We start from the raw sequence: 12,875 nt of genomic DNA, 5'->3' as shown, positions 1-12,875 counted from the left end.
CAGGAACCTACTCAGTGATACGTTATGCCTTTAGTACCACCGACCTTTCATTTATTCTGCAATTGTGTACTTCACTTATTCTTCGATTTCTGTACTGAAACCCTACAAGTTCACTATACAGGTGTACCTAAAATGGCCTAAAATCTAGAATTTGAAGTCACCGTCAAAAAACAGCCTATATAATATATATTCATGGTCAATTTGGATGAATACCATTTAAACGCAACACCTGATAGGATCCTTTGATCTAGCGTTTGCCTTCCGTCTTTAACATTTACTTAAAATTGGTACTTTAGCTAGACTGTACTGTTCCCTAAGAAAATGCATCACCTTTTATGTTAAAGTTGAACTTTTAGTTAAACATTTAGTTGAACTTAGTTGAACATTTTGACGACTGTCACCAAACTGTCCGAAGCTTGTCCATCTAAAAAGTTATATCAACCCCTTAATGTAACTAATTTTTATCCCTCACAGTTTGGCCTAATTTCTTTATTATTCGGTGTCACTCTGACCTTTGAATGAGTGAATGAATGGAATGACCTTTGCTCCTTTAGCCAAAATTTCTCAGCAGTGTTTACTATCTTTTTAAGATATATGTAGAATGACTAACTAGATACTCTTAGTAAGATACTTGAAAACATTGTTCTGAGGCTTGAAAAATTCTTCTACTGTCTTACCTAACCTTGCGTTGTTGGAACAAAATTTCTCTGCAGTTTTTAATATCCTGAAGAAATAAGATACAGAAGAGAACCAATTTACATCAACTCACCAGATCAACCTGAAGTTCACCAAGTTTCTTGAACTAATGAAATATGACCCAATAGCAACCCTCAATAAGAGACCAAGCTCCTTTGATACTCCTTATTACGTCTGTCTTGAGGTTTGACTTTTAAGTTTTAAGTCATCTGGCTGTTGTTCCTTTTGGTTTTTCTCAGCAATTCTTAATATTCTGGAGTAACTAAGGCAATGAAAAGCACCAAATTATCCTAACTCACCAGATTTTACTGAGACTCATGAAGTTTCTTGACAACGTCCCCAGCATCTTTAGCCCGCTGTATGACACAAGGACGGATACAATATAACTCGGTCGCGCTAAGTTTGCACCTCGCTGGAATGCGGCACCTCTCCCACTTCCCCGCTCACCTCCCCGCGGTCGTCTTGTCGCATACTTATAGCTCTTTTACACAGGCTGCGTAAGCGTAGACGTGGCGCGTACCATTGCGTTGTAACTGCGAACTGTATGAAAAATGGCACACCGCTTGCGTAAACCGTGGACGTATGCATAATCCGGTGTGTTAGGGGTTTACGCGCGTCACTACGTACGTGCTGCATACGCAATTGGTGTGAATCGGCCTTTAAGCGTCAGTGTGACGTCATCGACGCGAGGTGCAAACTTAGCTTGACCGAGTAGTAGTAGTGGGGGGGCACTCACAGTGTTGAGGCGCTTGTTCAGCCAGTAGTCGTAGACGGCGATGACGAGGTCGTCGTGCCGCTCCAGCAGCAGCTTGGCCTCGTTCAGGGTCACCACCGTCTGCCCCGAGCTCTTCTCCAGCTTGTCCATCATCTGCTCGAATTTTAGCTCTGTAAATAAGGATAGAGAATGTGTTTAGAATTTGGTGGAATCATTCTGAAGACCTTTGCATACAAGCAATAGAATCACACTAATATTATAAAGGCGAAAGTTTGTATGTGTGTGTGTGTTTAGCACATAGGCTACTTTTTATCCCGGAAAATCAAAGAGTTCCCACGGGATTTTGAAAAACCTAAATCCACGCGGACGAAGTCGCGGGCATCGGCTAGTAGAATATACTTTTATTAAAGTAAACTTTTACAAGTGCTTTTGAATCGTCAAAATAATTTACCACTGGTTCGGAATGCCGTTCCTACCGAGAAGAACCAGCACGAAACTCGGCAATATTGGTCCACCTCTTATATAGGGTTCAAGCATATTGTACAATCGAAGATTATGTGATAAAAGAGCGTGGATTTGACCTGCAATTCGCTTTAGCAATGCGCGGGACTCCAATTGCTTTTATACATGGCAAAATATTGTATATGAAATCTTTGAAAAGAGCAACCGCCGAGTTTCTTGCTGGTTCTTCTCGGTAGGAAAGGCATTCCGAACCAGTGGTAGATGCTTTTGACGATTCAAAAGAACTTGTAAAAGTCTAATTGAATAAAAATATTTAATTTAGTATGAAGTGTGATAGCCTGGACGGGAAGGGTTTGGCCAAGTGCGTATTGGCAGGTTTCACAAACCTTCGAGACATTATGGAGAACTCTCAGGCAAGGTGGTATGTATAGTGCAAGAGCTCACCTGGAGAATGCCTCACCTGTAAGCTCTGGACGCCTCTGCTGCTTCAGCCACCGCTCGTCCTCCGTGTCGATGTCGTACTCCGGCGTCTCTTGTTCCTCCCATAGCGCTGTAACAAACCACGGACATAAGTTAACTACGTTATAGTTTGTACTAGCCGATGCCCGCGACTTCGCCCGCGTGGATTTAGGTTTTTTGAAATCCCGTGGGGACTCTTTGATTTTCCGGGATAAAAAGTAGCCTATGCGCTAATCCAGGATATTATCTATCTCCATTCTAAATTTCAGCCAAATCCGTCCAGTAGTTTTTGCGTAAAGGAGTAACAAACATACACACACACACACACACACACACACACACACACACACATACAAACTTTCGCCTTTATAATATTAGTGTGATAACTACGGGCGTCAGTCAGGGCGACATCGACAGTCCTTTGTGTAGGCCCTGCATAGAGGTCGATGAAATATCCGCGTGCGTCGGCAGAGCAACGAGAGCGCCACTTGGGATCCCCAATTCATGAAGTCCTCGGCAAGCTGGGCGGTCTACTCGGCTTCTGGAGCGAGCTTGGATGGCTGGAGTGAAGACTTCGGCGGGAAGGGGCAACGTACGCACAACAGACGGAAACTTTTAAGTGCGGAAACCAGCCCAGATGGATGAAAGAAAGAAAGAAAGAAGGAACTATAAAGCGATTCACAATATTTGCCGTGCGACGTCACATTCATAAAATAAAGCAGTATAAGAGTTAGCTAGCTAGCACCACGGTACATTCTCGTTCTTATATTAGGGTTCCGTACCTCAAAAGGAAAAGCGGAACCCATATAGGATCACTTTGTTGTCTGTCTGTCTGTCCGTCTGTCGTGTTTGTCAAGAAAACCTATAGAATACTTCCCGTTGACCTAGAATCATGAAATTTGGCAGGTAGGTCTTATTTGGTAAGTAGGTCTTATAGCACAAGTAAAGGAAAAATTCCGAAATCCATGAATTTAGCTTACATCACAAAAAAAATTAAAATGTGTTCAAAACAAATAATATAATTAGTAGTATTTTAAATTTTCCAAGTAAGATAACTATATCAAGTGGGATATCATATGAAAGGGCTTTAACTGTACACTTTAAAACATATTTTTATTTATTTTTATTGCATAATAGTTTCTGATTTATCGCGCAAAATGTCGAAAAAAATACCCGAGTACGGAACCCTCGGTGCGCGAGTCTGACTCGCACTTGGCCGGTTTTTAAAACAAATAGTGATGACTGACGAACCAAACATAATTTGTTATGATAAGGATTTTTCCGAATAAACATTTCGGATTACTGAGTCATTGTCTTATACACCTACCCAGTCATTATCACAATCATGAGTAATACACCTGACTAACCTACCTGTTATTTATAGCACATTGTCGTTATAAGACGATTAATGACCATTTATAGTATTTACTTGAACTTTTGCTAAATCGTTTTAACTTTGGGCTGCTAGGGTTTTTTTTAGGGTTCCGTACCTAAAGGGTAAAAACGGAGCCCTATTAATGTCACTCTGCTGTCTGTCCGTCTGCGTGTCACAGGTCTCTAGCTCGTAGACTAAATAAGTTACAAACCTGAAATTTTGGTATTTGACGTAGAACGTTAACGCAAAACTAAATATTTAATAAAACAAGTGTAAATTAAAAATTTTCAACACCCCCGACAAATCATTTTCAAATAAATAATTATGTATATCTAGGCAACGTCCATCTTGACAGCTTGACATTTGTCAATTGACACTTGAATATTATGAACCTAAGGGTTATCTAACCTTCTTTTCTACAAGAAAACTAGAAAATAGCTGATAACTTTTAAACGGCTGAACCAATTTTTTTGGATTATAGCTAAGAACACTCTCGATCAAGCCACCTTTCAAACAAAAAAAAGTAAATTAAAATCGGTTCATTCGTTTAGGCGCTACGATGCCACAGACAGATACACAGATACACACGTCAAACTTATAACACCCCTCTTTTTGGGTCGGGGGTTAAAAATCAATTAAATTATTTCCCATACAATCCTGAAGGAAATCAAAATCATAACTCAAAATTTAAAAACCTCCGACACAAAAACATCTATAAGAAAACTAGAAAAGAGCTGATAACTTTCAAACAACTGAACCGATTTTCTTCGATTATAATAGCTAAGAACACTCTCGATCAAGCCACCTTTCAAACAAAAAAAAATATTTAATTAAAATCGGTTCATTCGTTTAGGAGCTACGATGTCACAGACAGATACACAGATACACACGTCAAACTTATAACACCCCTTTTTTGGGTCGGGGGTTAAAAAGGAAAGCCCTGGGAAGCGCGCTAGACGATGCTGCCAACGCGCTTTGCGTGACCAAGCCTTTATTACAACGGGGCCAATGACAAAACACTTACAAAAGAGTCTCTCAAGACATGTCTTAGTTATTAATGGCGAACTCGCGAAGCAATAATAGAGAGAGAGCCAGCGCGTGCCAGACCTTCGTTGTTTTATAAAAGCTGAAAGTTTATCTGCGTATTGTCCCCAACACAGGGAGGAACGATCAGCGACTATGAAGCTTGGATCATGGTGGCTTTGGGAGATAACAGGTAATAAAGGTGTAAAAAAATCTTACGTCAAAGTATAAAGCCTTAATTTTTTTTTTCTGCGGAATAGTATTAGAAATCACGTCATGCATTGCCAGACACTTGAGTCGTGACAAGCCCCTGTTAGACGCTCTTAAAGTTTAAAAGTTCAAGGGTGTCTGGCAGGAGCTTGCCACGATACTAAGTCTCTGGCAATGCGTCATGCATTGCCAGACACTTAGTATTGTTTTCTTAGTAGTGATTTCTAATACTATTCCGAAGAAAATATAAAAAATTGGACTTAATACATTGGATATAAGATTTTTAATACCTTTATTAGTATCACCTGTAATCGCCCAAAGCCATCACGATCCAAACTTCATAGTCGCTGGTCGTTCCTCTCTGTGTTGTGGCCAATACGCAGAGAAACTTTCAGCTTTTATAAAATAACGTGGGTCTGGTACGCGCTGGCCCTTAGTCCATAAGCAATATTGCGAGAATGGACCGGTCCGACAACATTTCAAACTTAGAAAAAAACAGTTCTCCACACACGATTGTCTAGTATGGCAGCCGAGTCTGGGCTTGTTTTATTTCTAAACAATTACATGTATGGACTAGCATATTCCCGCGATCACACACAGATATCAAACCCCTATTATACCCCCTTAGGGGTTCCATTTTTACCCGACTGCGACAAAGCCAAAAGGAAGGGTTATGATATTAGCAGTCTATGTATGTATGTGGGTATGTATGTATGTATCCAGATTCTGTGTTCCACCGTAGCGCCTAAACTACTAGGCCGTTTTTGATGAATGAGGTGTCAATCGATTCGTCGTAAAGGTCCGGGTGACATAGGCTACACTTTATACGAAAAAAATTGACCTAACGGATGTTACATGAAAAAAAGTTTTGCTATTGTATCGAGTGGAATGTAAAATGAAAGAGAAAAAAAAATCTGAGTTCATAAATGTAAATGTACTACAATATTGAAATATACCAAGCGACAGAAAAACAATTTTACTATAGTATTTCAGCGTTTATTAAGACGATCGCAGTCGGGTTTTAGTTTTCAACTTTATCTTGTTAAAAATCCTTTCTTAGCGGATATCGAGTATCGACGTCATAATAGCTATCTGCATGCCAAATTTCAGCTCGATCCGTCCAGTAGTTTAAGCTGTGCGTTGACTTGATAGATCAGTCAGTCAGTCAGTTTTCCTTTTATTTTTATTTTATTTAATAGGAAGCCAACGGTATACAAAGAAAAGTAATTATGACGACTTATATAAACTTAGGACTATCAATGTATACTCACTTACAGGCTAACTCAACATGCTTTATCTAAAACTTCTAAATAGTAAAACTTAACCTAAGACATTCTTTGCATAAAATCTATAATAAATAAATTAATTACTCAGTAAGCCAAAAGTACAACAATTATTAAAACTAACAATATAAACTACAAAAAAGACTAAAAATATGTATAGAATATAAATAGATATATAGAATATAGATAGGGCAAATTGAACAAAACACCGATAGACGTTGGGGTCCAAAGCTCCTAGAATAGCGACCTCGCAACAGAAAGCGCAGCGTTGAAAGACCCCTCATCAAACGAGCCAACGGGAGCCGCTGCATGGCGGCGCGCATGACCGTGGCATGTGGAACTTGGAAGTCCCTACAAGAGATCTAATGTCCAGCAATGGACGCCTAAATAATAGATTATTATTAGTATATATCACACTAATACTAATTTATAAAGGCGAAAGTTTGTATGTGTGTGTGTGTGTGTGTGTGTGTGTGTGTGTGTGTATGTTTGTTACTTCTTCACGCAAAAACTACTGGACGGATTTGGCTGAAATTCGGAATGGAGATAGATAATATCCTGGATTAGCACATAGGCTACTTTTTATCCCGGAAAACCAAAGAGTTCCCACGAGATTTCGAAAAACCTAAATCCACGCGGACGAAGTCGCGGGCGTCAGCTAGTAAATAAATATAACTCAAATATCGTCGGGTACGGCTTTTCCGTCGTAGTGCAAAACATAATGTTTTATTTTTCAACAAACGAAAAAGCCTCGTTCTGATATCGAACAAGCCACGCAATACTCTATGATCGGAACCTTAATTAAAAATAAAACTCACAGAGGATATCCCGCCACCCCTGTTCAAGCTAGGGTTGGCGACTCGATAAATTAAACTCGAAGTTATTTTACAAGCTGATTTTGCAAAAATTAAATAGCTAAAGATGCCTACTTATTTGCTCAATTTTGTGTGTTTGTGTTGACGACGATCGAAATCGTATTTTTTGTCGATCACCAGTCGCCACTGTGGTTCTTTTTTGTCAATCGATAAATCAATAAGGAATGTAATTTAGTCCTTGATATTTATCAATCGTTAAGAGGGCTCTCTCCGTCACTCGTTTCCACTCGTTTCATACAATCGTAGTTCCAATTTCATTTGAATATTAAGCAACCTAAGTCCATGAAATTTTGCAGACATATTTTAGAAACTAATATCTATGTCTGTGGTTTTCCAGATTTCTGTTAAAATATTCGGCTTCAAAGTTACGCGTAAGTAATTTTAAAACTACATATTTTTAGAAAAATCTAAAACACCACAGACACAGATATTAGTTTCTAGAATATGTCTGCAAAATTTCATGGACTTTGGTTGCTTAATATTCAAATGAAATTGGAACTACGATTGTATGAAACGAGTGGAAACGAGTTACGGAGAGAGCCCTGTTAACATGCGACATTAGAGAATACAGATCGATGAAACAGAGCAAATCTGTAATTAGCTGACAGATCTAATTACTCTTCAAAACACAGCATCGTCATGTAAGTCTACGGGCAATAGTAAACCACGCTTGCCAAGTGAGAATTGGCAGATATCATACACCATTGAGAAAGTTATGGATATCTTCCAGTCATGCAGGTATCCTCGCGATGCTTTTATACATGGCATAATATTGTATATCAAATCTTTGAAAAGAGCAACCGCCGAGTTTCTTGCTGGTTCTTCTCGGTAGGAAAGACATTCCGAACCAGTGGTAGAAGCTTTTGACGATTCAAAAGAACTTGTAAAAGTCTAATTAAATAAAAATATTTTGAATTTTAATTGGATGTTTTCTTTCACTGTTAAATCAAGTGATCAGGGGGCACGGCAGTGCCCCCGCCAAGACGAGCCAAACGGCGACCGGGGCGCTACGTACCTTTTTCTCGAAGTGTTTCGCCGTATTTTCGACCCGTCATAACTTCGGTCTGGATGACGTTAGAAAGCTGAAATTTTCAATATAAGGTGTCCTCAGCAAATTTACCAAATATACCAAGTTTCAAATATCTAGCTTTTATAGTTACAGATTTATTGATACCTAAAATACGCCGATTTCGTCCCTCACTGATGATCATCAAAACCTCTACTCAAAACCTCTAAGGTACTTCCCGAAGTCCTAGAAGACTGAAATTTGGTATGTAGACTAGAAATTGCATACAAACTACAGGAAAATTAAGAAATTGGAAATTGCCCCCCCTCTACGCCTCTTATGAGAAAAGCAAATCTGTAAATTCTGTCGCTAGAATGCTGATATTTTCAGGATAAGATGTCCTTGGCAGATTTATTAAACGCACTGAGTATCAATTGTCTAGCTTTTATAGTTTCAGATTTATTGACAGTCAAAACTTCTAGTCTGTAATTCTAGGGTACGTCCCGAAGTGCTAGAAGACTGAAATTTGGTATGTAGACTAGAAATTGCATACAAACTACAGAAAAATTAAGAAATTGGAAATTGCCCCCCCTCTACGCCTCTTATGAGAAAAGCAAATCTGTAAATTCTGTCGCTAGAATGCTGATATTTTCAGGATAAGATGTCCTTGGCAGATTTATTAAACGCACTGAGTATCAATTGTCTAGCTTTTATAGTTTCAGATTTATTGACAATCAAAACTTCTAGTCTGTAATTCTAGGGTACTTCCCGAAGTCCTAGAAGACTGAAATTTGGTATGTAGACTAGAAATTGCATACAAACTACAGGAAAATTAAGAAATTGGAAATTTCCCCCCCCTCTACGCCTCTTATGGGGGAAGCAAATCTGTAAATTCTATCGCTAGAATGCTGATATTTTCAAGATAAGATGTCCTTGGCAGATTTATTAAACGCATTGACTATCAATTGTCTAACTTTTATAGTTTCAGATTTATTGACAGTCAAAACTTCTAGTCACAAATTCTAGGGTACTTTCTGAAGTCCTAGAAGACTGAAATTTGGCATTAAGCAGGAATTTCAAGAATTATGAACAACAGATAAATTAAGAAATCGGGTCCCCCTTCATCCCCTCGTATATGAGATGCATATCTGTAAAATCTGTTACTCGAATACTAAAGTTTTCAAGATAAGATGTCCGTGGCAGATTTATCAAACGTACCAAGTATCTGTGTTTCCTGAAGTCCTAAAAGACTGAAGTTTGGTATATCTGCTTCAAAATTGAGTTGCAAGATTCCACCCGAACAAACATATTTACATACGAGTACATTGCAAGTTGAATAAAAGCTTTTAAAAAAAGAGGTAAGGATAGAGAGTGGGCCATGAAAATGATGTACCTACAAGAAATAGATCCAAAAAAAATCTAGGGCACCTGCCAAAAAGAAATGAAATCCCATCAAAAACATTTCATGTAAAAAAATAGCCAAGACTCACAAGTTCATAATGTTTTCACTGTTAAAAAGTTATGAGATCTCTAGTAGAGCCAAGCCCCTAGCTGAGCTTAGATTTGTGCTGGCCATGGGAGCTATCCAAAGTCCAAAGTATATAGCTTTTAAATGTTCTTGACTATATGACATTTATAACAATAAATAACAAATCACTCTACTTACAAGCTCTGATTCTACAAACCCTATATCTTGGTAAAAAAGTACGGCTTGGCCGTTTACAGTTCGTGGATTTTTTATCTGAAATAACATTTAAGCCCGGAATAGCTTCTGCGACCATAACGAAGTACAATACAAATTAGTAATTGTCGAACAAACTATTCCTTATGGCCTTAAAATATGTTATGTCATGTATTAGTTTTACGAACATTAAACGGCCAAGCCGTCCTTTTTTACCAAGATGTAGGGTTTGTAGAATCAGAGCTTGTAAGTAGAGTGATTTGTTATTTATTGTTATAAATGTCATATAGTCAAGAACATTTAAAAGCTATATACTTTGGACTTTGGATAGCTCCCATGGCCAGCACAAATCTAAGCTCAGCTAGGGGCTTGGCTCTACTAGAGATCTCATAACTTTTTAACAGTGAAAACATTATGAACTTGTGAGTCTTGGCTATTTTTTTACATGAAATGTTTTTGATGGGATATTTAATTACTTAAAACGCACATAAATAACTCCGAAAAGTTAGAATTGCATTCCCAGGATCGAACCCCTACCCTCTGAATAAAAGGTGGACTTTTTAACCATTACGCTATCACCTAAACATCTCCCACTCTAACACACTAGACACTAAAAAAACATTAAATAAAATATTCATGTGACAACCCTAACTATGGCGGGCCTTTAATTTGAATTAAGGGTAACAATACGGGACAATTCATTTTTAACTCACCTGCATTGATATAAAGTCTACAATCGTTTAAATTAAGCAGTTTTACGAGTATGTGTGTTTTAGTCACAAGTAGTGATGCCATGCCGCTTGAATTTTTAGTCATAAAGTGTTAAGAATATGCTTGTTGTGGTATTTTATTATAGTTTACAGCATTTTGTGTTTTTGACGTTGCGCGTCTAAACAATAAACTCGGCGATTGCTCTTATATCAAAAGTTACGACGATCATCAACATTATCAGCCTATGAACTTCCACTGTTGGACATAGACCTTCCCTAATGAGCGCCACCACACCCAGCCTTCCTTATCCATCCACTCCCCGTCCCTCCATCTCATACCCTCTTTATATAATCGGTCCATCGTGCTGGAGGGCGTCCCACACTACGCTTACGCGGTCTCCACTCAAGGACTTTTCGGTTCCAACGGCCAACGCCTCTACGACAGGCATGGCCTGCCCACTGCCACTCCAGTTTGCTAATGGTTTGGGCTATGCCTGCCTTGGATTGTATTTGAACTCCGATATGGTTAATGCGCTGAACTATGTTTGTTATATTTAACACCTTATGTACTTACACACATTATGCAAATAAAGAAGTGTATTGTATTGTATAGATGAAAATATTTTGAAGGCACAGCTGACTGGAGAAACTCTCCAATAATTTCAGTTCAGTACAGCCAAGCGAAAACTTTTAACTTGAGTTTTTTTTTGGAATCAGTCCAAAAATTTTCAGTTCGCTTCTAAAAAACAAAAGTTTCTGTCTATCTCTCTAATGAATAAGTAAGTAAATGCCAATTTCAGGAGTAGGTTTGAAAATAGTATCTACAGTGATAACACTAATATAAGGCTATAAGAAGAATTAAAAATAGGATACTTTTTACTAGTACCTACTTATTTTAAACATAATGACTAGTAAAGAGAACCCTATTTAGAGTTGTCCTATTTCCTCCTAATCATTATATCTATACTAATATTATAAAGAGGATACCTTTGTATTTTCGTATGTTTGTATTGAATAGGCTCAAAAACTACTGGACCGATTTCAAAATTTCTTTTACTATTACTTAGAGGGATTCTTCCGAATCCGTATAGGCTATATTTTATCCCGGAAAATAGATAGGATTTTTCGTGGCAGTGTCCACCCGTGCGATGCCGGGGCGGGTCGCTAGTTATATAATAAAAGGAAAATGTGATTGACTAACTGACTGATCTATCAACAGTCAACGCACAGCTCAAACTACTGGACTGAACGGGCTGAAATTCGACATGCAGATGGCTATTATGACGTAGATAAAAGACATACTCTAAGAAAGGATTTATGAAAATGATATTTACATAAGGATTTATGATAGGGATTTGAAATTTGTGTAGCCTACCTGGACAAAGTCGCGGGCATTAGCTAATCTAGTTCATAATATATATATATATATACATATTTAATATCCAGGAAATATTTCGGCGACAAGTGACAACCCTCAGTAATATGGTTGGCTTAATATCAATTTGAAACGAAAGAGGGTGGAATTATAGCGAGCATACAATTTCAACTCAAACTATTTGTAATAAAGTCTAATTTCGTTTAATGGGATATATTACGAGGAAAATATTGTATTTAGACGGTGTCGCGTGTATTTTTAGTGACACAACCATTTTTTATAAAGTGGGCTCTACACTCGCGGCGCGAACGGCCGCGAAAGCCCGCGACAACTGCGAATCACGAGTGTACCTAGATGTTGTTCACGCATTCGCGTTCGCGCTTCGCGCCGATCAGTATCGGTTTTTGATCCGCGACAAAGGGTTTCGTCCATAGTCACGAACAAGACTGTGAAGATTTGCCATACATTCACGGCGTGAAATAACGGCGCGACTTCACGTGCGAGTGTAGAGCCGGCTTTATACTAGCTGATGCCCGCGACATTATTCGGGAAATGAAAGAGTTCGTACGAGATTTCGAAAAAAATCGGTCAAGTGCGTGTCAGACTCGCATACGAAGGGTTCCGTACCATCGTACAAGATACACCTAACACTTTTACGTAGAACACTGCAAGTTAATGACGGACAGCGCCATCTATATATTATATGATTTAGTAAACTACTAATAATTTTACTTTAAAACATATAAGTTTATTTTTGTGATGTAACCCCAAATTCACAGTTTTCAAATTTTTCCTTTACTTGTGCTATACGACCTACCTACCTGCCAGATTTCATTATTCTAGATCGACGGGCTCCTATAGGTTCTGCTTCCCTTTTCTAGACGGACACGACAGAAAGACAGACAACGAAGTGATCCAATAGGATCACTTCGTTGTCTGAATATCCTAAGATAGGAAGGTTCCTTTGTCCTTTTGAGGTACGGAACCCTAAAAATTAAATCCACG

At 38.5% G+C, this 12,875-nt stretch overlaps 1 protein-coding gene across 5 annotated transcripts in view; it reads right to left on the bottom strand.

Moving 5' to 3' along the window:
- The window catches only part of LOC123878975, a 67,613-nt gene that overhangs the window by 19,092 nt on the left and 35,646 nt on the right, over positions 1 to 12,875 (bottom strand). For all 5 annotated transcript variants that reach the window (XM_045926384.1, XM_045926380.1, XM_045926381.1 and 2 more), the window contains exons 3-4: positions 2,334 to 2,423; positions 1,433 to 1,581 (exon numbers count right to left, since the gene is read on the bottom strand). In XM_045926384.1, the coding sequence (XP_045782340.1) occupies positions 1,433 to 1,581; positions 2,334 to 2,423 (239 nt within the window). The remainder of the gene's footprint in view (positions 1 to 1,432; positions 1,582 to 2,333; positions 2,424 to 12,875) is intronic.

The sequence above is a fragment of the Maniola jurtina genome, chromosome 27 (assembly GCF_905333055.1).
Source record: "Maniola jurtina chromosome 27, ilManJurt1.1, whole genome shotgun sequence".
Lineage (NCBI taxonomy): Eukaryota > Metazoa > Arthropoda > Insecta > Lepidoptera > Nymphalidae > Maniola > Maniola jurtina.
Note: the sequence above shows the minus strand (reverse complement) of the source record. Positions and strands in the feature narration are given on the sequence as shown.